The sequence below is a fragment of the Acinonyx jubatus genome, chromosome C1 (genome assembly GCF_027475565.1).
Source record: "Acinonyx jubatus isolate Ajub_Pintada_27869175 chromosome C1, VMU_Ajub_asm_v1.0, whole genome shotgun sequence".
Lineage (NCBI taxonomy): Eukaryota > Metazoa > Chordata > Mammalia > Carnivora > Felidae > Acinonyx > Acinonyx jubatus.
Window position 1 is genome coordinate 41,774,471 of NC_069381.1, and position 27,694 is coordinate 41,802,164.

General features: G+C 41.8%; 2 protein-coding genes, 1 long non-coding RNA gene and 1 other non-coding gene across 18 annotated transcripts in view; 3 read left to right on the forward strand and 1 right to left on the reverse strand.

The window, feature by feature from the left end:
- The window catches only part of TUT4 (terminal uridylyl transferase 4), a 149,778-nt gene extending 140,910 nt beyond the window's left edge, over window positions 1-8,868 (reverse strand). For 8 of the 15 annotated variants that reach the window (XR_008294865.1, XR_008294867.1, XR_008294869.1 and 5 more), the window contains exon 1: window positions 8,408-8,866. The gene's annotated coding sequence lies outside the window, so the exon portion shown is untranslated. Of the gene's footprint in view, window positions 1-8,407 lie in introns of all 15 variants that reach the window. The other 7 variants (XR_008294873.1, XR_008294872.1, XR_008294871.1 and 4 more) reach the window with 3 other exon arrangements.
- Window positions 8,869-13,335: 4,467 nt separating this feature from the next.
- The window catches only part of LOC128313865 (uncharacterized), a 38,658-nt gene continuing 24,299 nt past the window's right edge, over window positions 13,336-27,694 (forward strand). The window contains exon 1 of the long non-coding RNA XR_008294880.1: window positions 13,336-13,777. This is a non-coding gene — a long non-coding RNA (uncharacterized LOC128313865). The remainder of the gene's footprint in view (window positions 13,778-27,694) is intronic.
- On the forward strand, window positions 16,938-17,010 carry TRNAE-CUC (transfer RNA glutamic acid (anticodon CUC)). Its single transcript has one exon. It is a non-coding gene; the product is annotated as a tRNA-Glu (tRNA).
- Window positions 18,936-19,532, forward strand: LOC106987883 (ataxin-7-like protein 3B). Its single transcript, XM_015086228.3, has one exon. The coding sequence runs from the start codon at window positions 18,971-18,973 to the stop codon at window positions 19,259-19,261; it is 291 nt and encodes a 96-aa protein (XP_014941714.1). The 5' UTR covers window positions 18,936-18,970; the 3' UTR covers window positions 19,262-19,532.

Sequence of the window (27,694 nt, forward strand, 5' to 3'; positions counted from 1 at the left end):
ATTGCAAGGGACTCTACAAAACAATCTTGAAAAAGAACAAAGTTGGAAGACTCACACTTTCAGATTTCAAAACTCTGTACAAAGCTACAGTAGTCAATACTGGGTGGTACTGGCGTAAGAACAAATATATATATATAGATCAATGGAGAATCCAGAAACAATTGAGAAATCACAAATAAACACAGACATTTATGATCAATTGATTTTCAACAAGGATGCCAAGACCATTCAATAAGGGAAAGAACAGTCTTGTCAATTAACGGTGGGACAACTGGATAGCCACATGGAAAAGAATAAAGTTGAACATCTACCTCACACCACATACAAAAATTAACTCAAAATGGATCAAAGACCTAAATAGAAAAGCTAAAACTATAAAACTGTTCAATGAAAACAGAGGTATAAACTCTTATAATCCTGGATTAGGTGATTATTTCTAAGGTATGACCCCAAAGCACAAATACCCAAAGAAAAAATAAATCAAACTTTATTAAAACTGAAAACTTATGTTCTTCAAAAACATATTTTATTCAAAAAAATGAAAAAACCAACATGGCAAATCCTCAAAAAGCTAAATATAAATTTACTGTATGATCAGCAATTCCAATTCTGGGTATATGCCCAAAGAGCTGAAAGCAGGGGCTCAAACAGATATTTGTATGCCCATATGCAAAGCAATATTACTCACAATAGCCAAAAGGTGGAAGGAACCCAAATGTTGATCAACAGATGAATAAACAAAATGTGGTATATAATACAACAGAATATTATTCAGCCTTAAAAAAAAAGAAAATTTTCACACATGTGATAACATGGAAGAACTTTGAAGACACTGTGCTAAATGAAGTATCAGTCACAAAGGGACAAATACTGAGGGGCAGTCAGCTGGCTCAGTCATTGGAGCACATAACTCTCAATCTCAAGGTCATGAGTTCAAGCCCCACATTGGGTGTGGAGTGTACTTTAAAAAAAAAAAAAAGGACAAAAATTGTATGATTCTAATTACATATAGTAGTCAAATTCATTGTGACAGAAAGTAGAATGGTAGTTTCTAAGGGGTGGGAGGAGGGAATGGGAAGTCATTGCTTAAAAGGTACAGAGTTTTAGTCTGCAAAAAATGAAAAAGTTCTGGGGATGGATAGTGGTGACGGTTTGCACAACAATGTGAATGTACCTAATGTCACTGAATGTATTCATAAAAATCATTAAAATGGTTTAAAATGGTAAATTTGGTGTTAGGAATATTTTACCACAATTTTAAGTTTATTTATTTACTTTGAGAGAGAGAGGGAGAGAGCATAGAGGAGACAGGGGGAGAGAGAGAATCCCAAGCAGGCTCCACACCATCAGCACAGACTCTGAAAAAGGGCTTAAACTCAAAAACCTCGAGATCATGACCTGAGCTGAAATTAAGAGTCAGACACTTATCCAGCTAAGCTACCCAGGCACCCCTATTTTACAACTATTAAAATTAAAAAAAAGAAATTGAAAAGACAACCCACAAAAATGGAAGAACATTTTTACAAATTATATATCTGATAAAAAGTCCAGTATCAAAAATATATAAAGAATTCTTACAACTCAGGGGCGCCTGGGTGGCGCAGTCGGTTAAGCGTCCGACCTCAGCCAGGTCACAATCTCGTGGTCCGTGAGTTGGAGCCCCGTGTCAGGCTCTGGGCTGATGGCTCAGAGCCTGGAGCCTGTTTCCGATTCTGTGTCTCCCTCTCTCTCTGACCCTCCCCCATTCATGCTCTGTCTCTCTCTGTCCCAAAAATAAATAAACGTTGAAAAAAAAAAAAAAGAATTCTTACAACTCAACAATAAAAAGACAAATAACCCCGGCACTTGGGTGGCTCAGTCAGTCAAGCATCCAGCTCTTGAATTGGGCTCAGGTCATGATCTCATGGTTAGTGGGATTGAGTCCCGAGTCTGCCTCTGCACTGACAACTCAGAGCTGCTTGAGATTCTCTCTCTCTCCCTCTCTCCCTTCCCTACATTCGAGTGCACACTCTCTCTCTGCCTCTCCTTCAGAATAAATAAACTTAAAAAAAAAAAAGGACAGCCTAGTTTTTTTAAATAGGCAAAGGATGTGAGTAGACCTTTCTCCAAATAAGATATACAAATGGCCAAAAGGCATATGAAGAGATTGTCAACATCATCATCATCAGTTACTAGGGAAATGCAAATCAAAACCACAATGAGATACCACTTCACCTACTAGGATGGCTATAATTAAAAGATGGGGGGGGGGGCACTTGGTTAGCTCAGTAAGTTGAACATCTGACTTTTGACTTCAGCTCAGGTCATCATTTCGTGGTTCGTCAGTTCAAGCCCCGCATGGGGGCTCTGTGCTGAGCATGGAACCTACTTAAGATTCTCTCCCTCTCTCACTCTGTCCCTCTTCCCCACCTGCTCTCTTCTCTCAAAAAAGAAAAAAGAAAAAAGATGAACAATAACAAGTATTGGTGAGGATGTGGAGAAATTAGAACTCTCATACATTGTTAGTGGGAATATAAAATGGTGCAGTCTCTTAGGAAAATAGTTTGGTAGGTCCTTATAAAGTTAAACTTAAATGTAACAAAACACTCAGCAATTCCACTCCTGGGTGTATACCCAAGAGAAATGAAAACATACATCCACAAAAACTTTCACATGAATTTTCATAGGAATATTATTCATAATAGCCAAAAAAGTGGAAATAAGCCAAATGACTATCAAATGATGAATGGATAAACAAAACATGGTATCTCCACAGAACACATTCCATAGAATGAAGTATTGTAAAAAGGAATGAAGTACTAATACTTGACATAACATGGACAAACCTTGAAAACATTCTGCTTAGTGAAAGAAGTCAGGCACAAAAAGCCACACACATATGATTCCATTTACATGACATGTCCAGAACCAGCAAATCCACAGACAGAAAATAGCTTAGTGGTTGCTAAAGGCTTGGAGCAGAGGCGAATAAGGAGTGACTGCTAATGGACACAGGATTTCTATTCTTTTTTTAATATTTTTGAGAGAGAGAGACAAAGTACAAGCAAGCAGGGGCGGGGGGGGGGGGGGGAGGTAGACACAGAATCTAAAGCAGGCTCCAGGCTCTCAGCTGTCAGCAGAACCCAACAGAGGGGCTCAAACTCAGGAATGGCAAGATCATGACCTGAGCCCAAGTCAGACACTTAACCAGCTGAGCCACCCAGGCACCCCCAGGATTTCTTTTTGGAAAGATGAAAATGTTCTGGAATTAGATAGTGATGTTTACAGAACCTTATGAATATATACTTAACACTATACTTTAAAAGGGTGAGTTTTATTTGGTTTTGTTTTTTGAGAGAGAGAGAAAGCATGCGGGGGGGCAGGCAAGGCGGGGAGGAAGAGGGAAGAGGAGGGGGGAGAGGGAGAGAAGGGGGAGGGGGGAGAGAGGGGGACAGAGAGGGGGAAGGGGGAAGAGAAGGGGGAGAGAGAGGGAGGAGGGAGGGGGGAGGGGGAGAGAGAGAGAGAGAGAAAGAGACAGAGACATGGAGAATATCAAGCAGGCTCAATGCTCAGTGCTTTCTGACTGGGGGTTTGATCCCACAATCCTGGGATTATGTTATGACCTGGGCCAAAATCAAGAGCTGGATGTTCAACCAGCTGAGCCAGCCAGGTACCCCTGACTGATCAATTTTAATGATAATTATTTAAATTTTTTTTTTCAACGTTTATTTATTTTTGGGACAGAGAGAGACAGAGCATGAACGGGGGAGGGGCAGAGAGAGAGAGGGAGACACAGAATCGGAAACAGGCTCCAGGCTCTGAGCCATCAGCCCAGAGCCTGACGCAGGGCTCGAACTCACGGACCGCGAGATAGTGACCTGGCTGAAGTCGGACGCTTAACCGACTGTGCCACCCAGGCGCCCCTTAATGATAATTATTTAAACTACTATGTACAAGACAGACAAAATGCAAGCAGATTTCACTATTATGTATAATTCATACTTTATGTTCTTACAACATACAGTAATACCTTGGATTGCGAACAACTTGTTCTGCAAGTGTTCTGCAAGATGAGCAAACATTTCCAATAAATTTTAATGTCATAAACAAGCAACGTCTTGCAATACCAGTGTACATGACACCCAATGTCACATGATCACAACTGAGCCAATGGTGCTTGAAATTCACTTTGATATACAAGTGCTTTGGATTACAAGCATGTTTCCAGAAGAATTATGCTCACAAACCAAGGTTTTTTTCTCACAACATATTTTTGACAACCTATGTAACTATACTGAACACCCCTGCATATTAAATTATAAAAAAAAATTTTTTTAACCTTTATTTTTTAGAGAGAGTGTGCATGCACATGGGAGAGGGGCAGAGAAAGGGAGAGAGAGAATCCCAAGTAGGCTCCATGTTCTCAGCACAGAGCACGATGTGGGGCTTGAACTCACAAACAATGACATCATGACCTGAGCAGAAATCAAGAGTCAGCCACTTAACCAACTGAGGCACCCAGGCACCCCTGCATACTAAATTCTGACAACCCAAGCCTGAGGTGCAACTCTGACTCCAGACTCAGATACCCTGAATATGAATGCTAACTCTGAAGCAAAGTAGCTGTGAAATCTTGTCCAAGATACTTAACCCTTCTGCACCTCTTTTCCTCACCCGTAAATGAGGATAATACCAAAAGGTTGTTGTGAAAACTGAATTAATACTTAAGCTCTTTAGAAAGAGGGGCACCTGGCTGTCTCAGTTGGAAAAGCATATACAACTCTTGATCTCAGGGTCATGAGTTCAAGCCACACATTGGGTGTGGAAATTACTAAAAACAAACAAGTAAATTAAAAAATTTGTAAAAAGATCTTTAGAAAGAAATTACACATCGCAAATATGCAGTAAGTTATCTATTATCATTGTAAATCAAATACCCACTTAAAACTACCACACTATTTGGGCACCTGGCTGGCTCAGTGGGTGGAGCATGTGACTCTATCTCAGGGTTGTGAATTTGAGTCCTTCGTTGAGTGTAAAGATTACCTAAAAATAAAATCTTTGGGGCACCTGGGTGGCTCAGTTGGTTAAGTGGCCAACTCTTGATTTCAGCTTAGGTCATGAGCTCACTGTTCATGAGTTTGAGCCCCCCATCAGGTTCTATGCTATCAGCTGGGAGCCTGCCTGGGATTCTCTCTCTGCCTCTCCCCTGCTTGTGTGCTGTCTCTCTCTCTCTCTCAAAATAAGTAAACACTAAAAAAAATAATAACAAAATCTTTGAAAATTAATAAAACTACCAGACGACTGACTTACAAACATACTGATTTCGTCTTGAAAGTACAGGCTACTTTGTGCAAAGATTAAGACTTTGCACATCTTTACTGATGAACACAGAGCTTGCAGGAAGCCCACACTCCCCAATTCCCCCATGCTATTGCTTTCCAGTACTAAACTAGAAAGTAGTCAACTAACCCTTAGGAGTGAAAAAACTTCCTAAGAAACTATAACAAGGTTATTTCCCCCAGAGGTATTTTTATGGCAAAAGAACCTTCTAAGAAATTTAACATTCAGGATCCTCAAAAAAACAATGTGAATTATAGCAACTACTAAGAGGAGAAAAGAGTGGCATGGAAAAGGTGGCTTGACTATCCACTGAAAACAGGACTAAACTCTGTTGGTATAAGGAAGCTGAAGAGAAAGAAATATTAAAGTTGGAGTCAGAAAACACACTTCTAATCACAACTCAACCACTAGCTCACTTGGTGATCTCATTTGGTAAAATTGAAAGGCCTTAATTCAAAATACACAATAACTTTCACAATCTGACTACTGTTTCCAAACATTTCTCTCACCACTCTACCCATAAATCCTCAATTCCCGCCACACTGAATTTCTCACTTTTCTACTCTGAGCCCCATAACAACTTATCTTTGCATATGTTATTCACTAACTGTGAGACCATGACCTGACCTGAAATCAAGAGTCCACTTAACCAAATGAGCCACCCAGGCACCCCTCACATATCCTGCTTTAAACTAGCATTTTTTCCTTGTTTTAGGTATTTCTGGAACTGTTCTTTTTTAGAACATATTTCTGTCTGCAGTAATGACTTTCAATGAATTTTGTAAAATTATTTTACCAATTCTAGCATTTGTAGTTTACATTAGAAAGTAACACATCTCACTGAATTGTTATATCAAAATGGTCTGATTTTTTTTTTAAGGATAAACAAAATGTACCAGTATCAGCGTTTCCGGGTAAGGCTTACTGATGGTCTGGAAACAAACTTTCTGTAGGAAATAAAGTCAAACACCACTCTCTACCCACAGATCCTGATTTGACATTCTATAAATAACACATTAAAAAAAAACACACACACAAACACAGCATAATTAATGATGCTTATTATGCATGTCAAGGTTAACTCTGAGGTCAATAAAAGTTCTCTACTTACTAAACTGAATCTGCTCTGAGAACTAATAAAAATTCTCTTTAAACAGTTTTTTATTAATCAGAAATATTAATAATTGCCATTGTAACTTGATTTTAAGTTTTAAAATCATAACAGACACTGTACTGTTCTAGTTTAATAAACTAAAATTAAATGTAATTCACGGTGTGATTTAGGAATTACAAAATTGAATTAAACTTTTAAGTGCATGATAACATCTTATAAATTTATCTGCTAACAACCTGACCTAGGACAATGAAAAGACCTTAGTTTCCCCTTTGTATTTAGACATTTGCTACACTTAAAACATTAAATGTCAATAACTTTCACTTCCGCTTCTGTATTATTTCAAGGAAGCTTTACTTTTTCATTTTCCACACTAGTCAAATGAAAAATTGAAAATAGGAAAATTTACCTAAAAGAGCTCTTTTTCAAACCAACTTTCTTTTGTTTATATGAAACGTCACATTTTTAAAGCCTAAAACGGCTTAAAATTCTTATCTTCCCAAAAGTATGATTTTTAAGAAGCACCCTTTAAAATGTGTTTATAAAAGCATCATAGCACCCTAGACACTAGTGAATTCGTTAATACAGCATTCTAAATGAAGTAATATTTCATAATTTTACAAGTTGTGACTAATAAGTACTAGGATGCAATGCTGTGCATCTATTTTCAAGTAGACATTACAGGGTGCTGAGCCTAAAGAAAATTTCAGCGTACAATCTACTCATATACAGAACATGTTGACTGACACAACAAAAAAAGTCAACTTTTTTTAACCATCCACAATTCACCGCCTTATTATTGCACTCTCTCTAAATGGTCGTATCCAGTTGGGATTCTCCAATTTTATTAGCTAATAGTTCTCATTACTTTAAAAACAGAAACAGGATACGTTCTGTTTCACCAAGTATTACACGTTTCGCTACTACAAGGCTTGGCAGGGGGAGGGGGACATTTAGGAAACAAAAGGTAATCTGATCCACTCCAGCTAATTACTAAATGCACGCCAACAATACACAATTTGAGTTGCGTTTCTAGTCACTAAGAAGATCACAAAAGGAGGCTGAATGTACAATGTGTAAGGAACTAGTTTTGTATCAAAAATATATCAAAATGAAGAAACAGGGTATACGGAAACAAGATCTCGCACAAGGTTCAAAATTCATCTGATTAAAGATCTGATAAATTTACGATAATAAAATGTTCAATTAGCGTCGTTAAAATAACAGTAATTCATCCCATTCAGGTATGACTAAAAATCCCGATGATGTGCTTCTTTCGGGTCTAAATATCTCATTCTTTTACAATCCGGATACCAAACGGACCCGAAACCTCTCGCGGAGGCGTGCAACACACACGGCTGGTGCTGTCTGTTTACAAATACGAATCTCACAGTTTCCCACGTCAAAAGCGTTCATTACCACCATTCGACTGGGGGGCGGGGGAGAGAGAAGGCGGGCAAGCAAGAAACGAAATCTATACAGGCACCTCTGCCTTCCCTCTTCCCGAAAAGGGTGAGCTTGTGTATTACAGGAGTGTGTATATTTACATGTTTTATATGTACGTCCGTGTCTAAGCGGGGATGAAAGAAAAGGCATACATGACAAGGAATCGTACTGGACCCAAAAGAATGCTCACGCCAATCCCGTTAACTCAAAATCCACCTCCCGAGGTCTACAGGTTTCGGCCCGGGGCCGAGAACCTCAGCCTCTCTGTGAAGTTCGGCCCCCAAAGCGCCCCAATGCCCTCCTCAGGCCGCCAGGCCGCCGCCCCTACCTCCCTTATCTCTGCCTTTCCTTGGGACACCCGAAGCCCATTCCCGCAAAGAAAGAAGTGTCAGGCCCCAAGGGGGCGACTGGGCCCCCGACACCTGCGAGGCGCGGCACCTGAGGAGGCGGACAGGGGGCCGCCTGGCCTTCCCGGAGCACACCCCCTCGGCGCGGAGCGCTGAGTCGCGGCCGGAACCTCCGTACCTGAGAGGCCCGCGAGCTACAGGCGCGCGCGGCGCCTCCTCATCTCAGTGGCTCCCGCTCCCCCCGCCGCCTCCCGCTGCCGCCGCCGCCGTCACTGCCGCCGCCGCTGGAGGCCAGGACACGACGAGCTCAGGACTCCACCGCCATGTCCGCCGCGCCGCGAACTGCATTGTGGGGGGGAAGGGATGGGGTGGGGGAGGAGGAGGGAGAGGGAGAGAAAAAGGAGGACCCGCTGAGGGGAGGGGGCCGAGGGGGAGCCAGGGAAGGGGGGAGGGGAGAGAGGGACGGAATCTTGACGAGTCCTGACCCCGAGGGTTGGGCAGGGGAGAGTCGCGGAGGAGACCCTGGAGAGGAGACGCAGAGGGTTGAGTTCAGGGGTACCCCCCCTTAGTTCTGGGGGCCCGTAGGCGCCGCTTAAACCGGGGAGAGTGGGGGCGGTAAACACCAATGGGGGGAGGGGTTGCGTTTGTAGGCTTGTGGTGGCGTCGTGAAACAATAGGGAGGGGCCGAGGTGGGAGGGCAGCACACTCACACTCAAAGCCGAGGGAAAGGGCGCGCGCGCGCGCGTGAGGACACTCGTTAGCCCGCGAGGAGGGGGCGGGGCCCTCCAGCGTTGGGGGAGGGTCGAAGTCACCACGGGCTCGCGGGGAGGGGCGGGGCCACCGAGCCGCGGTCGCTAGGTCCCGGTACCCGCCTACCCGCCGGGGCCCCACTGGGGAGACGGAGGACGCCGGCATGCCTGCGGAGGCCCGGGCTTGCGGGCACGGCCGCGCCACTCAGCTCTAGCTCCTGGGCTGCGGGCCGCCCTACCAAGGCCCCCAAGCGAGAAGGACCAGAAAGCCGCCTCCACGCCTTCCTCTAAAAGCTGTCCCCTCACCTCACAAGGAGGCCAGGCGCTGGACGTGCACCTTGTGGCCTGGCACACGGACCCGGCCTGACCTGTGCCTCCGTGGACCCTCGGCGCCTAGCGCGGGCTTCTGAGCATCAAGGTGGAGCTAGACGAAGGAAGCCGGGGTCGACACCCGCGTATTCACCTTTGCCGCCAGTCCACCAAAGCTGGAATTCTTTTCTTCTTTAAAATGTAGCCAACCTAGGAGTTAAGGAGCTCAGCAGAAAAATCTCAAGAGCATCCCCCCACCCCGGGGAAGATTTCAGAATCATTTCTTTAGTTTCACTTGGGTTTGCAATCAACCCATGGGCCCCTCCTTCCTTTGCTTTTAATGTGTTAGGTTCGTCTGCATAGTTATTTAAAGTCACGATCCGAGAGAACCTATGATTTAATTAGTTTTTTTTTAAGACCCCACCATGGACATTATTTAACCAACCTCTGACCTCAAAGCTGGACAAATCACACAACTACAATCCTTGCCTTTGACACACACACTAAGCAGGGAAAGAATGTAACGGGTGGACAAGGGTGGACATGGTGAAGGAGGATGCTAAATCTTACGTGTTTACAAAATATTGCCTTATGAAATTTCTTATAATGTGTCTCAGAGGATAGAACCTATGTGTAGTCCATCTACTTCTCACTACACCTCAGAACTGGATACTTATTTATCTGTTCATGTACATAAGAATTTGAAGCTTGTGAGAAGGGACCAAGCATTGCCCAGTAAGTGCTAAGGCTTGAGCTAGGGACTTCACGTATTTCACCCCGTTTAACCCTCATAACAATCCCATGTGGTCAGTACTATTGCTCTCATTTACAAAGGAAAAACCAGAGCTTTGAGAATAAGTGCATTTACCCCTACTTGTCTGATGCCACATGGCCCCAATACAGTGCAGAGAGTAGTGGATTTCAAGTCAAAAGAGCCCTGCTTGGCTTCAGAACCTAGCTGGATCACTGGACAAATGGCACCCTCTGAGTTTCCTCATCTCTAAGTTTTTAAAGGCAAAAAAGACTCTACTTCACAGGGATGATGTAAGAAAAACAGCAGGACACAAAAGTTGAAGCCTATAGAGACATGAAGATAATACCAACATGTCCTTCACTTTAGTGAGTGATACAATGTCCTTGGAACAAGTTCAGTTGAATAAAATTTCCTGATTACTTACTAAGAGCAAAGCATTGAGTTCAGTACCAGATTCCCATCTCCAAAAAGTTCACCATTAAGCAAGGAAGGTGGTTCTATTAAGCTATAATAAAAGCAAGGGGTCATATGAACAAGGGCCTGGGCTAATATAGAGGAAAGCACTGTAAATTTCACCTGGGTGAGGCTGGAAGGGAAGAGGTAGAAGCTGGGCCTTGGAGGCTTGCCTGCTATGTGCCAGACACATGCTTGATTCAGAGAACATCATTTAGTCTGAAGTGTGCAGAAGATAATGAGTATGAAAATAAAAGCTGGGGGCAGATTGAGAATCCCAGTACCTCTCTGTTCTTATCCCTTCCAGATGACTCTATCACCTTTCCTATTCCTCCAGACCCAGCTCAACTCCTATCTCCTTTATTAAATATACCTGATCACATCCCCTGCCTCCACTAAATGTAATCCATCCTTTCTCTAGATCCTTACATGTTAACTTTTATAAGTCTCACCCCAATAGAATATAAACTTGAATACAAATACTTATATTTGTATTCCTTATAATACATACTTGCTGAGTTAAAATTTTGGGCAACTAAAATTGTATATAGTCAGAAAGTATATGTAGAACACTACATATACTTTTGGGCAACTAAAATTGTATATAGTCAGAAAGTATATGTATAAAATTGTATATAGTCAGAAAGTTTATGTAGAACAAATATTATTTCTACCTGAATAATCAGAAAACTTAGTACATAAGAGGTTTAATTAGAAACCAGGATCATACAGGAAGTCACAGGCAGGACTAGACCAGTCCTGTGTTCTTTCCATTGAATCACAGCTCATTGAGAAATAAGATGGTAAATGACTGCTCTACAAAAATAGGAGTCACTGAGGAGGGCACCTGGGTGGCTCAGTCACTTAAGCATCTGGCTTCAGCTCAGGTCATGATATCACAGTTCATGAGTTGGAACCCCACACTGGGCTCTCTGCTGTCAACACAGAGCCCACTTCAGATCTTCTATCCCCCGTCTCTCTCTGCCCCTTCCCCACTCATGCGCTTTCTCTCTCTCTCTCTCTCTCAAAAATAATAAATAAAAAAAATTTTTTAAATACACTGAGGACTTACATCTGGTACTTGCAAGGAAGACATTCATAATTGTGGTTAAGTCTCTAAATTTAGCCTTCCAGTCCAGAAGTTCTGGGAACAATTTCATCTAAACTCAGGTGAAAATTACTGATAGCAGAAGTCTTATTTCATCATATATAATGAGAAATATAAATGCCCAGTGGATCAATATTCATATTATATTCTCTTCCTAGGTGATAGAAAAGCCTATAAAGCAAAAGATATGTTCAAAGTTTAAAACTTTTGTAATGCTTACAAATACACAATACCAAAGATCCTACAGTATGTTTCCACCTGAAAGACAGTGTAAAGGATCTATTCCTTTGTCTTTTTGCATTCTTAAAATTAAATAATCTAAAATATGTTTAAATGTCTATTATATGGGTGCCTGGCTGGCTTAGTTGGTAGAGCATGCGACTCTTGATTTCAGGGTCATGAGTTCAACCCCTACATTGGGCACAGAGCTTACTTAAAAAATAATAATAAATGTCTATTATATAGTAAACATTCACCAAATGTTAATTCCCTTTCTTATTAAAATCGAGTGATAGGATCAACAAGACTTAAATGACTTATCAAATGTGTTGTGCATGTTAGAGATGAAGGCTTTCATGTGAACAAGGCCATTCTTGTCCAGGGAAGTTTCTCCAGTGCCAACTCTCAACAATGAGTAGCGGCTGCTGGTGCACAGTTTAGGAAAAGAACCTAAAACTCAATCGAGGCATAATAAGAAAGAATGATGAATTAATAATATCTGCCATGATGCAGAATGGGAGAGTCCAGCACATGACAGATATTTAGCATTCCTATTGTCAGGCAGAGGAAACCTAAAAATGTACTATGTGGTTTGTTTGGTTTTTTTAAGTTTATTTACTTATTTGAAAGAGAGAGAGCAGGGGAAGGGCAGAGAGAGAGGGAAAGAATCCCACGCAGGCTTCCCACTGCCAGCACAGAGCCTGATGTAGGACTCGAACTCACGAACCAAACCCAGAGATCATGGGTTTGAAATCAATCATGGAGCTGAAATCAAGAGTCGGTGCTTAACCAAGGGAGCCACCCAAGCGCCTCTGGACTACATGTTTTAAAGAATACTTATGGTGGGCACCTGGGTGGCTCCCTCAGTTAAGCGTCCGACTGTGGCTCAGGTCATGATCTCACAGTTCGTGAGTTTGAGCCCCTAGTGGGGCTCTGTGCTGGCAGCTGGGACCCTGGAGCCTGCTTTGGATTCTGTGTCTCCCTCTCTCTCTACCCCTCCCCTGCTCGTGCTCTGTCTCTGTCTCTGTCTCTGTCTCTCTCTCTCTCTCTCTCAAAAATTAATAAACATTAAAAAGAAATTAAAAACAAAAAAAAGAATACTATGGCATGGGGGCCTGGCTGGCTCAGTTAGAAGAGCATGCAACTCTTGATCTCGGGGTCGTGAGTTTAAGCCCCATGTTGGGCACAGAGCAGACTTAAAAAAAAAAAATCATAGGGGCACCTGGGTGGCTCAGTTAGTTAAGCATCCAACTCTTGATTTCGGCTCAGGTCATAATCTCACAGTTCATGGGATCAAGCCCTCTGTCAGGCCCTGAGCTGAACCTGCTTGGGATTCTCTCTCTCTCTCTCTCTCTCTCTCTCTCTCTCTGTCCCTCTCTTCTCTGTATGCACACTCCTTAAATAAATAGACATTTATAAATAAATACATAAATACATAAATAAACAAGCATACATGTCTATTATATAGTAAACATTCACCAAAAATTAATTCCCTTTCTTTTTAAAATTAAATTTGTTCTCATCTGCCCCAGTTTGGATTTCATGTGCCCTTATACTCACAGTAGCACATGTGTGTACCTGCTACCCATTGATTCCATTTAGTTTGTTCCTAGGATTCTATGTGTGGACTTCTAAGCTATAGCCACACCCTTTAGCTTACTTCCTTGAAGCATTAGAAACAGTCTGTTTTATTAAGATGGTTGTTTTATTTTTTTTTTAATTTGAGTAAGATCTGAGAATTAAAAATGACAGATCTCACAATACAGTTAGATATATCAAGAACACAGATACCTGGCAGGAAATGATGCTATGTAGGTAGCTTGGGACCACATCTTAAGGGTTATGTATGCCATTTCAAAAAGCAGGCCCTTATCCTGAAGTTAATGGGCAGTCCTGGAATATTCACAAGCAAGGAAGAGAAATGATCAGACCTACCTTCTACAGCAAAACTTACAGGTGATCATCCAACTTCCGTTTGAATATTTGTAGTTATAGAGTTCATTCTTTAATCTAGCTATTCCAGATGTTAGAAATTCTTCCTTCACTAAGTTGAAATCTTTCTTCTATAATGTCTTGTTGGGTTTTGTTTTGTTTTGTTTTGTTTTGTTTTGTTTTGTTTTGTTTTGTTTTGGTACTTCTGATCTCAAGAGAAACATAAGCCCTCTTTTTCTTCATATATAAAAACAAGGATGTGAACTAGATGAACTAGGCAGGAAAGGGGTTTGAGGTCTACAATTCTGACATGAACTCCTTTTAAGTCAGCTGTTTTACCTCCTTCTAAAATCATTTCTCTTTTGTTTTCTCTAAAACAAATTTGAGATCCAACTCCATTCTAACAACCTCCTTATGACCAATATAGTGTGTTAGGACAATCTGATTCATCTTTGTATCTTATGAAATGCCATGCACTCTATCCAGAAATAAACCCTCACCTATATGGTGAGGCACCCATGGCAGTAATTTTTTGGATATGACACCAAAGGCACAGACAACCAAAGAAAATAAAGACAAACTGGACTTTATAAAAATTAAATTTTTGTGCATCAAAAGACAGTATCATCAGAGTAAAAAGGCAACCGAGAGAATGGGAGCAAATGTTTGCAAATCCTATCTCTGATAAAGGATTAATATCCAGAATATGTAGAGAACTAGAAGTCAACAACAACAACAAAAAAACATATTCAAAAAACAGGCAAAGGACTTGAATACACAACACCCCAAAGAAGATCTGCAAATGGCCAATGAGCACATGAAAAGATGCTCAACATCACCAATCATTAGGGAAGTGCAAATCAAAAGTACAATGAGATGTCACCTCACATTCATTAGGATGTCTACTACCAAAAACAAAAACAGGGACATCTGGGTGCCTCAGCTGGTTGAGCATCGGACTTTGGCTCAGGTCATGATCTCATGGCTCATGGGTTCGAGCCCCGCGTCAGGCTTTGCACAGATAGCGTGGAGCCTGCTTCGTATTCTCCATCTTCCTCTTTCTCTGCCCCTTCCCCACTGGTGCACACATGCTCTCTCTCTCAAAAATAAAATAAACATTAAAAGAAAAAACATAGAAAACAATAAGTATTGGTGTGGGTATGGAGAAATTGGAACCCCATGAGCATTGTTGATGGGAAAGTAAAATGGTGCAGCCACAGTGGAAAACAGTATAGTGGTTCCTCAAAAAATTAAACATAGAATTACCATATGATCCAGCAATTCCACTTCTGTGCAAATACTCAAAGGAATTGAAAGCAGAGATTTATACACTCATATTCATAGCAGCATTATTCACAATAACTAACAAGCAAAAGCAATCCAAGTGTCCATTGACAGATGAATGGATAAGCAAATTGTGGTATATACATACAGTGGAATATTATTTGGCCTTCAAAAGGAAGGAAATATTGATACATGCTACAACATGAATAAACCTTGAAGACATTGTGCTAAATAAAATAAGCCAGCCACAAAAAAAAAAAAAAACAAATACTGTGTGATCCCAGTTATAAGGGGTACTTAAAGTAGCCAACTTCACAGACAGTAGAATGGTGGTTGCCAGAGGTTAGGTGGAGAGGAGAATGAGGAGTTGTTTAGTAAGTATGGAGTTTCAGTTTTGCAAGATGAAAAGAGTTCTAGAGATAGATGATGGTGATAGCTGCATGACCATAAAACTATAATTAGTACTACTGTACTGTACACTTGAAAATGATAAAGATGGTGACCTTCATGTTATGTGTATTTTAGCACAATTTTTTTTAATTGTAAAAAACGGGGTGCCTGGGTGGCTCAGTCAGTTAAGCATTGAGCTTTTGATCTCAGCTCAGGTCTTGATCTCAGGGTCATGAATTCAAGCCACACATTGGGCTCTGTGCTAGGTGTGAAGCCTACTAAATAAGTAAACAAACAAACAAACAAATAAATGTAAAAACAGATATCATTCACTCTGATGAGTTCTGGAGCTGCAAAGCTCTCTTCCCTCAAAGAACTCTTAGAAATGTAAATAGATAATAATACAACATGATAATTGTCGTAATAAGGATATGTATAAAGTATTATGAGGATACAAACAAGGGATAATTAGTTTTGCCTGGGAGAGAAAAATCATTTGTTAGGGAAAGAATGACCAATAAAGGTTTGTATAATAAATATCCTTGAAATGTCCTTATAGAGTGAAGGAGACTTAGCCATTTAGAGAAGAAAAGCAAGATTAGAGGAGAGAGGCGCCTGGGTGGCTCAGTCAGTTGATTTGAGCATCCAACTCTTGACTTCGGCTCAGGTCATGATCTCACAGTTCATGGGTTCGAGCCCCACATCAGGCCCTGCGCTGACAGCATGGAGCCTGCTTGGGGTTCTGTCTCCCTCTCTCTCTCTGCCCCCCTCCTGCTTGCTCTCTATCTCTCTCTCAACATAAATAAAACTTTAAAAGGAAAGATTAGAGGAGAAAGAGGGCAGGGCATGTTGCAGAAAACTGCAAGCTGCTGGCACACTGGAGGGCAGTGTGACAGGAGATGACACTGGAGAGATGGGCAGGACCAGATCACAAGACCTGCAATACCATGCTAACCACTTGGGCTTAACCTGAAAGATAGTCCCTTAAAGGTTTTAACCAGGAGAATGACGTAGTATATCATATTTGCATATTTAAAAAAAGATTCATCAGCAGTGTGTAGAAAAGAATAGAGGGGCCAAAATTGAAGTTAAGGAAAACAGTGAGGGGTTGTTGTAGAAAATCAGGTGAGAGATTATGAAAGTTTGCAATAAGCAGAGAAGTGAGAATGGATAAAAGGGACAGATTGGAAAGATATTACAGTGATAGGATCAATAAATCTTAAATGACTTACCAGATATGTTGCACATGGTAGATGAGGGCTTTCATGTGAACTTGTCCAGGGAAGTTTCTCCAGTGCAAACTCTCAACAATGAGTAGCGGCTGCTGGTACACAGTTTAGGAAAAGAACCTAAAACTCAACTGAAGCATAATAAGAAAGAAAGATGAATTAGTAATATCTGCCATGATGCAGAATGGGAGAGTCCAGCACATGACAGATACTTAGCATTCCTATTGTCAGGCAAAGGAAACATAAAAATGTACTTTGTGTTTTAAGGAATACATAGGGGTGCCTGGCTGGCTCAGTTGGTAGAGCATGTGACTCTCAATCTCAGGGTCGTGAGTTCAAGCCCCATGTTGGGCATAGAGCTTACTTTAAAAAAAGAGAGAAAGATGGGGCGCCTGGGTGGCTCAGTCAGTTAAGTGGCCGACTTCGGTTCAGGTCATGATCTCTCGGTCTGTGAGCCCGCGTCGGGCTCTGTGCTGACAACTCAGAGCCTGGAGCCTGTTTCAGATTCTGTGTCTCCCTCTCTCTGACCCTCCCCTGTTCATGCTCTGTCTCTCCCTGTCTCAAAAGTAAATAAAATGTTAAAAAAAAAGTTTTTTTTAAAAAGAGAAAGAGAATACATATGGTGTATTTCCATTTTTTTAAGTTAAAGAACAGACAAACCTTTGTTGATGGAAGTCAAAATAGTGTAGATATGGACTAAGGGGGGTATAGGGGAGCCATGTAGAATTTAGAAACGTTCTAGATTTTGATCGTGTGTATACATACATGAACAACCATCGAGTTGTACACTTAAGTTTGGTGCTCCTTATTATATGAATGGTATACATCAATAAAATGTGAAAAAAAGTAAATACGTGTTTAAGGAATGGCAAGTAGTCTGATGTAACATAGGGTAAGGAAGGAAAAAAAAGGTTAGCAGATTACTGGGACATCAAGTTGGAGAGGTAGAATAACAGTAGATTATGAAGGAACTTGAGAGCCATATTAAAGAATTTGGACTTGAACCTGTAGGTGCTCGGGTTTTGAGGTAAGAGAAATATATGCTCATATCTCTATTTTGGCTGTAGATAATCTGGAGAGAAAAGATGCAGAGAAAGATGGAGAGAAAATTTAGAGAGAAAAAGATGTTTCTTTGACCCAGATAGGATCTCAGACCCTGTATCTTCTTGTCTAAAGGGATATCAATTTTATGACATCGAAAGGAAGAGAATCATGAAAATCATGAAAAGGAAGAGAATTCAAAAATTACCTGTGAAAGCACAGAGAGTGACTTTAATTCAAACTTCAAATATTTTGTTATAGATCTATCATAACCACATTGTAAAATTTCAAACCTAAAGAAAAGTGGCATAAACTACCAATAAATCCACCACAGTATTATTAGCATTTTGATATACTGAATTTCCTATGTCTTTTTTTTTTTTTTAAACAGTTAGCTCTTCAAGATAAGGCAGCTGGCTTATGCTGATAGGAGAGTACCAGGGGCTAGGTCAGATATGGAGAGGCATTGCCAAAAGTAGTCTCTGAGTATATTTTGGCTGGAGCAAGGCAGAATCTAAATGAAAACCAAGTCAGAAATACATGTCTAAAAAGAGGAAGTAGGGGCATCTGGCTGGCTCAGTTGGTGGAGCACGCAACTCTTGATCATGGGGTGGTGAGTTTGAGCTCCACTTTGTCCATTTGCCAAGCCTATGCCACCAGGTGGGGTGCAAGACAAAGGGCTCTGTTCAGCAAAAGGCTGAAGAGGAAGTAAGGGGCAAGAGTGCAAAGGATGAGAAGTTCAAGAGCTAGCCTTTGCAAGAAAGCAGTATCTATAGGAAAGTCCTTTTTCTGGGCACCACTCTATCGTTGCTTACAATGTTGGCCTAAATAGTTGTAATCTTAATTATTTTGGCCCCTTTGCACATAGCCTTAAATCATAAGCATTTCTCACGTTGTTATATTGTCTTCATGACTACTTGTGTTTTCAAAGGCTGCTTTATTTTTAATAAAATGAAAATCAAAAATAATATTTAAAAAAAAAAGTTTTAGGGGGGTCGGGCTGTGGCTGCACGGAGACTGTCTGGTGTTGAATCCTGGGCCAGCCCCAGCTCAAAGTCCCAGACCCAGGGGACACCAGAAGAAGCTAAAGGACTTGAGGTTCAGGAGCAGTCCTGCTGGCTGCTGCCTCTGCTGCTCTGCCTGGGCCCCTGCCACCTGAGGACTCGGCCCTGACAGCCTCTAGGCATAGTGTAGCCAGAGGAGCCCTACACGCTGTTGCCTGCCGGTGCTGCTGTAATATGAGCACCTTCTCCACAGTTGTTTAGAAATTAAAATGAAGGACAGTTCTTTGTCTAACCGAGATACCAACAAGCTAGAGGCCATTGCTCAGGAGATATATGTAGACCTAATAGAGGATTCTTGTTTGGGCCTCTGCTTTGAGGTCCACCGGGCAGTCAAGTGTGACTACTTCTACCCAGAGTTTGAAGAAACTGGCAGCATGAAGGATTTTGGCACTCAGCCAGTAGAAGATAAAGGAGCGTGCTGCCTCCAGCTTTGCTCCCTTCCTGGAGAATCTGGGAATGGGCCCGATCAGCAGCTGCAACGCTCACCCAGAGAATTCTAGTAGCTGCGCCATGAGAGAGTCAGAGGGTGACCAGGACAATAACATAGACTGGTCCTGTGGTTTGGAGAAGTTAGGTATCTAAGTAGAAAAAGAAAAAAAAAAAAAATCGGACAAAAATCCCAATTTCCCATTGAAGATTCCAGCCTTTAAAAACCCAAAGTGGAGGGGTACCTGGGTGGCTTAGTCAGTTAAACAGCAGACTGAGATCATGATCTCACGGTTCATAAGGTCGAGCCCCGCATGGGTCCCCACATAGGCCCCTATTGACAGTGCAGAGCCTGCTTGGGATTCTCTCTCCCTCTCTTTCTGTCTGCTCCTCCCCTACTCTCTCTCTCTCTCTCTCTCTCTCTCTCTCTCTCTCTCTCTGTCACTCAAAATAAGTAAACCTAAAAAAGAAAAAAAAAAACCCAAGTGGACAATTTAGGAATTTTGATCCTTTTATATTACCTGGAATCAGCTTTGAAACCCTGGGCAGGGGGAGCTGTGCATCCCGACACCATACCATGCAGGTAATCTCCACACAAGGAAGTGCACAAGATCTATTGTCTCCCATGCACAGGTGAGCATCTATGTGCCCAGTGTATAAATCCTTTGGTTCCTCAGGCTTTCTATCTATCTGATGTCAGAGCTTTCTGGATAACTGATAGATGAACGTGGCTGATGGTCAGGCCTTTATCATTGGGCCTCAGTGGGACTGCTCCTCTGATCTCTGAGCCTGATTCGGACTTCCTCAAGACAAATGCAAGTCAGGTGAGAGATCTGAATATTAACAGTTCCAATTTGGGAAACCAAGAAAAAGAATTACAACTGAATCTGATAAGCAAAGCTCTGTGATCTTGGCTCCAACAAGAAGAAAAGGACAATGCTACCAGTTTCCAAAATATCTAGCATTTATAGTGACTTGAACAGACTTGGGGACAAGGGCAAATTTGCTGAACAGAGCCCTTTGTCTTGCACCCCACCTGGTAGCATAGGCTTGGCAAATGGACAACTTGGTTATCTAGGCAGGTTGAGGATTCAGTTATGATCCCCTAAAGAGGTAGCAGGGGCTTCTACAACTATGTACCATCTCTTAAACTGCAAGATCATATCTGGATATATTATGCTGTGAACAACAGTTTGGTGGGGCAGTCATTTTCCTACTCTGGGTTGTTAGTTACCTAGCCAGTCCATGTGTCTGATTTGGTCATTATGCCAGGTCACTACCTGCCTTCTTTGCCAGGGGCAGGCCTGAATTATAGAAGAGCATAATGGCTGTAGAGACTGTGGTTTGAAAGCTGAGCCCAGAAGGGACCTCTTCCAACTGCCCTCAATGTTAATAGGTTAGTACTAGGAGCCAAGGACCAAGGCTGGGTCTCTCATCTGATGGCAGTATCCTACTGAATGTCCCTGTTCCTTGGGTTGGGCAGTCGAAGCTCTGTTATGGTGAACATACAGACTGCCACCATCTGTTGTCCCTCATGAGGGACAGCCCCTTTCTATTCAGTCCCTTTTGAACATTCTCGACAAGAGCTGTCCTTTTGTTGTCAGAAGTCAGGTAATGGGATAGGCAAGGAGGGGAAATATGAGCCACATATCAAAACTACCTTCCACTTTACTTCCTGATCGAGGGTTTATGAAGTGTAGAGGTGTGAGAGCCCCAAAGTGAGCGGGAACAGTGCTGCCTTATTTGAAATGTTTTCTTAAACCTCATTCTGTGCCCCAGTAAGGGGCCCAGCCTCGTCTGTCTGGCTTGGCCCCATGTCCCCTGCTCCACTGCCCATCTGGTGTAGCTCATGACCCAGGTACTGCCTGCCACCCTGCTTTCATACTGACCAATTTCAATTCATCTCTCTTGATGCTCCTGCTTCTGAAGCCTGCCCAGTTTCCCTTTCCTTAGCTTCTTTTAAGTTTTTCTTTTTCTTGTTCCCCGCCCCCACCCTTGTTCTTTTAGGAGATCCAGAGAAGAATCTTGCTGGTAGATTCCTCTGTTGGGATCAAGATGGGGAGACAACCAGGGTGCCTGAGTGGCCCAGTAGGTTCAACCTCTAACCCTTGATTCCTTCCTTCAACTTTTGGCTCCAGTAGTGGTCTCACAGTCCGTGGGATCAGGCCCTGACTCAGGCTCTGCACTGGCAGCATGGATCTTGCTTGGGATTCTCTCTCTCCTCTCTCTCTTTCTCTCTCTCTCTCCCCCTCTACCCCCACCCCGCTTGTGCTCCCCCCACCTCACTTGTGCCCCTCTCCCTCACTTGTGTGCTCTCTCTCTGTCAAAATAAATAAATAAACATTTTTAAAAATTCTTTAAAAAATAAAGATGGGGAGAGAACATAATTTTTTGTGTATGAAAGGCAGTATCATGCATAAGCATTGTTCCTATAGGACTGCCTTGCTAGATGCCTTCCCGCTGTGTCTTACTTCATAAGGAATTACATCTTCCCACCTCCATTTGGATACTGTCTCTTAGGACCTAAGTAGAAGACCAGGAAAGGCTGAATGACACACACAGGGATGGAGTGGGTACTAATCTATTTTCTCTAACCCCTGGGCATGCATCCTTCCTTACCTGAGAAGGAACTGTTTGGACTATATGGACTAATTAGTGTTACATATAGACTTTAAGGGAACCATAGTAATAGGCCTCAAGACTGTCTATTAGTGTATTCTCCCCCTAAAATTGTCCAGGTCAGGGTTGAGGTGTAATTACAGACTGGTCTGTCAATCCAAGAATTGTGATCACTTCTTAGAAAGGTAAACCTTGGCAAGAGCTAAAATAATTTTGGGTGTTCTGCCCTTGACTTTATAGACATATCCTTCTAAGGAGATACAGAGGAAAAGGAGAGTCCAAGTAAATTTGGCCTACTTCCAAACAATGTCTGGGAAACAAGCTGAAAGTAAGGTCATGGTCCACTCTCCTTCAGAGAGGGAGCTCTGATTGTGATATTACTGATTCCTTTCTGGTCTCTTGGTTAGAGGAGGAAGAAGTAGAAATAATTTTGAAAAATCATTCGTTCATATTAACTCCTTCTTATTTATTGTTTTTGGCTTTTGCCCTCCCATTACTAGGGCAATAGTCCTAGGCCTGTCCTGGATGGGTAAGAGGTGGGCTAGGTAGAACAGGTTCCCTGAGGGGGACAAACTAACTCCTTTCTTCTCTGGGGAGTGAATGTTCCCCACCATATAGTTTACAGTGGTTAGGAACTTGCCCTTTCCCTACCCATCTTCCCTCTAGTAGCAGAATTCCTATCCTTCCTTCCTCAGTTAAGTATAGTGATCACCCTGTGATTCTATTATGTATCTGAATGTGTGTGTGTGTGCGCGCACACGTGCATGGGGGGGGAAAGGGGGTTCTTTACAAATTTTTGTAGTTTGTGACTTTTTCTTCCATACATTAGTTCCCACCACCGCATATCCAGGGGCCATTGCCTGGCATAATCACATCCTGGAACCATTGGGGAAGTGTTGTGAAACTCTCCACTGTCCTTTGTTTTGGAGATTATTATTTTTGCATAAGTAGTTGATCCTATACAGATTGCTAACTAACTGTCTATTCCCCTTGCCCCTATGGCTGCTGGTGTAAACAAACTGCATCTCCACTTTGGTAAAAGTACTAATAAAAATTTTTTAATAGTTAAAAAAATAAATAAATACATAAATAAAAATAAAAGTTTTATTGCATTCCTTTTAATAATTTTTTTATTTCCTTTAGAATTTTATTAAAAAAGTTTTTTTAATGTTTTTTTTTTCTTCAATGGGGAAAAACTGAGAGTTTTTCCCCTAAGGTCAGAAAAATGATAGGGATGTCCATTCTCACCACTGTTGTTCAACATAGTACTGGATGGAAGTCCTAGTCTCAGCAATCAGACAACACAAAGGAATAAAAGGCATCCAAATCGGCAAGGAGGAAGTCAACCTGTCACTTTTCGCAGATGACATACTACTCTATATGGAAAACCCAAAAGATTCCACCAAAAAACTGCTAGAACTGATCCATGAATTCAGCAAAGTCGCACAGAAATCGGTTGCATTCTATACACCAACAACGAAGCAACAGAAAGAGAAATCAAGGAATCAATCCCATTTACAATTGCACCAAAAACCATAAAATACCTAGGAATAAACCTAACCAAAGAGGTGAAAAATTTACACACTGAAAACTATAGAAAGCTTATGAAACAAATTGAAGAAGACACACACAAAAAAGGAAAAATATTCCATGCTTATGGATTAGAAGAACAAATATTGTTAAAATGTTGATACTACCCAAAGCAATCTACATATTCAATGCAATCCTTATCAAAATAACACCAGCATTCTTCACAGAGCCAGAACAAACAATCCTAAAAGTTGTGTGGAACCAGAAAAGACCCTGAATAGCCAAAGCAATCCTGAAAAAGAAAACCAAAGCTGGAGGCATCACAATCCTGGACTTCAAGATGTATTACAAAGCTGTAATCATCAAGACAGTATGGTACTGGCACAAAAACAGACACTTAGATAAATGGAACAGAATAGAGAACCCAGAAATGGACCCACAAACATATGGCTAACTAATCTTTGACAAAGCAGGAAAGAATATCCAATGGAATAAAGAAAGTCTCTTCAGCAAACGGTGCTAGGAAAACTTGACAGCAGCATGCAGAAAAATGAACCTGGACCACTTTCTTACACCATACACAAAAATAAACTCAAAATGGATGAAAGACCTAAATGTGAGACAGGAACCCATCAAAATCCTCGAGGAGAAAGCAGGCAAAAACCTCTTTGACCTCAGCCACAGCAACTTCTTACCATACAAGTCTCCAGAGGCAAGGGAAACAAAAGCAAAAATGAACTATTGGGACCTCATCAAGATAAAAAGCTTCTGCACAGCGAAGGAAACAATCAGCTAAACTAAAAGGCAACCAACAGAATGGGAGAAGATATTTGCAAATGACTTAGTAGATAAAGGGTTAGTATCCAAAATCTATAAAGAACCTATCAAACTCAACACCCAAAAAACAAATAATCCAGTGAACAAATGGGCAAAAGACAGGAACAGACACTTTTCCAAAGAAGACATCCAGATGGCTAACAGACACATGAAAAGATGCTCAACATCACTCATCATCAGGGAAATACAAATCAAAACCACAATGAAATACCACCTCACACCAGTCAGAATGGCTAAAATTAATAACTCAAGCAACAGTTGTTGGGGAGGAGGCAGAGAAAGAGGATCTCTTTTGCATTGCTGGTGGGAACGCAAACTGGTGCAGCCACTCTGGAAAATAGTGTGGAGGTTCCGCGAAAAATTAAAAATAGAACTACCCTATGGCTCAGCAATTGCACTACTAGGTATTTATCCAAAGGATACAAAAATACTAATTCGAAGTGGCACATGCACCCCCCAATGTTTATAGCAGCATTATCAACAATAGCCAAAGTATGGAAAGATCCCAAATGTCCATCGACAAATGAATGGATAATGAAGATGTGGTATATATACACAACGGAGTATTAGTTGGCAATCAAATAGAATGAAATCTTGCCATTTACAACTAAATGGATGGAACTAGAGGGTATTATGCTAAACGAAATGAGTCAGTCAGAGACAGACAAATATATGACTTCACTCATATGTGGAATTTAAGATACAAAACAGATGAACATAACGGAAGGGAAGCAAAAATAATATAAAAACAGGAAAGGGGACAAAACATAAGAGACTCTTAAATACAGAGAACAAACTGAGGGTTGCTGGAGTGGTTGGGGGTGGGGGTGGGGATGGGCTAAATAGGTAAGGGGAATTAAGGAAGATACTTGTTGGGAAGAGCACCAGGTGTTATACATATGGGATGAATCACTGGAATCTGCTCCTGAAATCATTATTGCACTATATGCTAACTGACTTAGATATAAATATAAAACATAAGTAAATAAATAAAATATTTTTAAAAATGTTTATTTTTGAGAGAGAAAGAGACAGAGCACAAGCAGGGAAGAGGCAGAGAGAGAGGGAGACACAGAATCCAAAACAGGCTACAGGCTCTGAGCTGTCAGACCAGAGCCCAACATGGGGCTCAAACCCACGAACCCTGAGATCACTACCTAAGGTGAAGACCTATGTGCTGCCTTTAGCATTTTTTAAAATACTGACTTTTTTTTTAAGTTTATTTATTTTGAGAGAGAGACACAGAGACCATAAGCAGGTGAGGGGCAGAAAGAGAGGGAGGGAGAGAATCCCAAGCAGGCCCAGCACTGTCAGCACAGAGCCAGATCAGGCTTTCAAGAACTGAAAGATCATGACCTGAGCCAAAATCAAGAGCCAAATGCTTAACCGACGTGAGCCACCCAGGCATATCTACTTGATGTTTTATCTTAAGTATTTCTCCACATCACTAAGAATTCTTTGTAAATATAATTTTAGCAGCTCCAAAATATTACATAAGAGAGGTGCTAGCGGTGACTGGGTACCTCAGTCAGTTAAGCATCCAACTCTTGATTTTGGCTCAAGTAATGATCCCACAGTTCTTGAGTTTGAGCCCCACATCAGGGCATCCCTGCTTGGGATTCCCTCCCTTTCTGTCTCTACCCATCCCCTACTCGTGTTCGGGAGCACACGTGCTTTCTCTCTCTCCCACCCACCTCCCCTTGCCAAAAAAACCCCAGTCTTTTCAGAATCTCTGAGCAAAGGCTATAGTAATCTACAAAAGTATTTTCCTTCAAAAAATAAATACTGTCTGGTAGCATAGAAGTCCCAGATTTAAGGAGAAGCAGGGACTTCCACACTTCACTCACTTTGATGTTTCCCAAGAACCTGAGAAACACACTTTTAAACTACTAAGTACCCCCGTCTTGCAAGCCAGCAATGTTTTAGAGAGAGGTTTCCTGAAGGTTAGATGACATCAACAAAACATCTGTCTGGGTTTCCACAATTCCCCAGAGAGTATCACCCAAGATCACTTTACAGCTTTGAGGGGGGCTAGGCTCTCTAGGGGATCCCTCGAGGGATCACCAGTTCTAGCAGACAGCAAATGCAGCTTTGAGTTTTCTTGTTTGCACAGCCCTTGGTCCAGTTCCAAAATCTTTTCCCAGCCTTAGATCTCTCCCAACTCTCCCCCAGACTTTCACAACCTTGAGAGAAACTTCAGGTTTCCCATTTGTCTCTCTTGCCCTTGCCTGCTTGCTTGCTCTAGCTCCCCCACCCCCTACTCCAACCTCACTCTTCCGCTCTGGTTCTTCCTAGCCTTTCTGCCTTTCCTCCCACCTGCCTGAGTCTGTCTTTCAAGATTTTCTGTAAGTTTCTCTTTTAATGCTATTCTCTCTCTCTCTCTCTCTCTCTCTCTTTCCCTCCCTCCCTCCTTCTTTCTCCTCTGAGCGTTTGTATAACTTTCTTTCAAGATCTCTCCATCCTGGTTTTCTCAAATTTTCAGCCTTTTCCTCTTCAATGGGGACACAGCTGACCTTCACTAGAAGCAGCCTTTCCCTATTTTGTTCCCAACCTTGGACTTTTCTATTATCTCCAAATGGCACAAAAACATACTTAATTTTGCAAGAGTACCTCCCAGCGTCTTTCACACCAAAGATGGCTTTTTTACACCTTGTTACCAAGGAATACTCTTTAGGAATACTCTGAGCACTGTTATCCCTCTAATCTCCAGCATAACTTCCTTCTGGTATTTATCCTTATCATAAAGGCCAAGAAAGTATCACTTGTATCACACCTATATTTTCCCCTCTATCCAAATTGGGATACACAAGAGCACACATTTATAAGCATACTTATAGTTACAACAGGATAGGATATTTGAAATCTGGGCTGTCCTCAAAAATCTGGGACATACGTTGCTATAAATTCACCTATCCAGAATCTAGCTTTCAAGCAATTTCACAGGCAAGAACTCTGAGCATCCTCAGAGTTGTCAGGAAGTTTGTGTTTGATATATTGCACTCATACTAAAAACGAGGTTTTCTCCTCTTTTTGTCCCCTCTGGGAATCAGAATTTTGACTGCACACGGTAGGATCTAGCCATGCATATTGCTATCTATAGGTCATACATAGAGGGATTCTCTAACTGGAGACTTTTTTCTAAGTTTATTTATTTTGAGTGGGGGGCATGAGTGGGGGAAGGGCAGAGAGAAAGAGAGAGAGAGAGAGAGAGAGAGAGAGAGAGAGAGAATCCCAAGTAGGCTCTGCGCTGTCAGCCCAGAGCTCGACTCGGGCTCAAACTCATGAACCATGAGATCATGACCTGAGCCAAAATGAAGAGTTGGACACTTAACCAGCTGAGCCACCCAGGCACCCCTCTAACTGGAGACCTTATGAAGGTCATATAAGGGTTCACTGAGAAAAACTGAACCCATACTCTGAAATGAGAGTACACAGTTCACTACCCATTGACTTACACATAAATATGTATGAAGATCTTCAAAGGTGGTTTAATAGGTTCTGGTTTAGGCTTTCAGTTCCTC

Coding starts and splice junctions, on each gene's coding strand:
- LOC106987883 (XM_015086228.3), top strand. CDS start 18,971: ATGAAGGACAGTTCTTTGTCTAACCGAGATACCAACAAGCTAGAGGCC.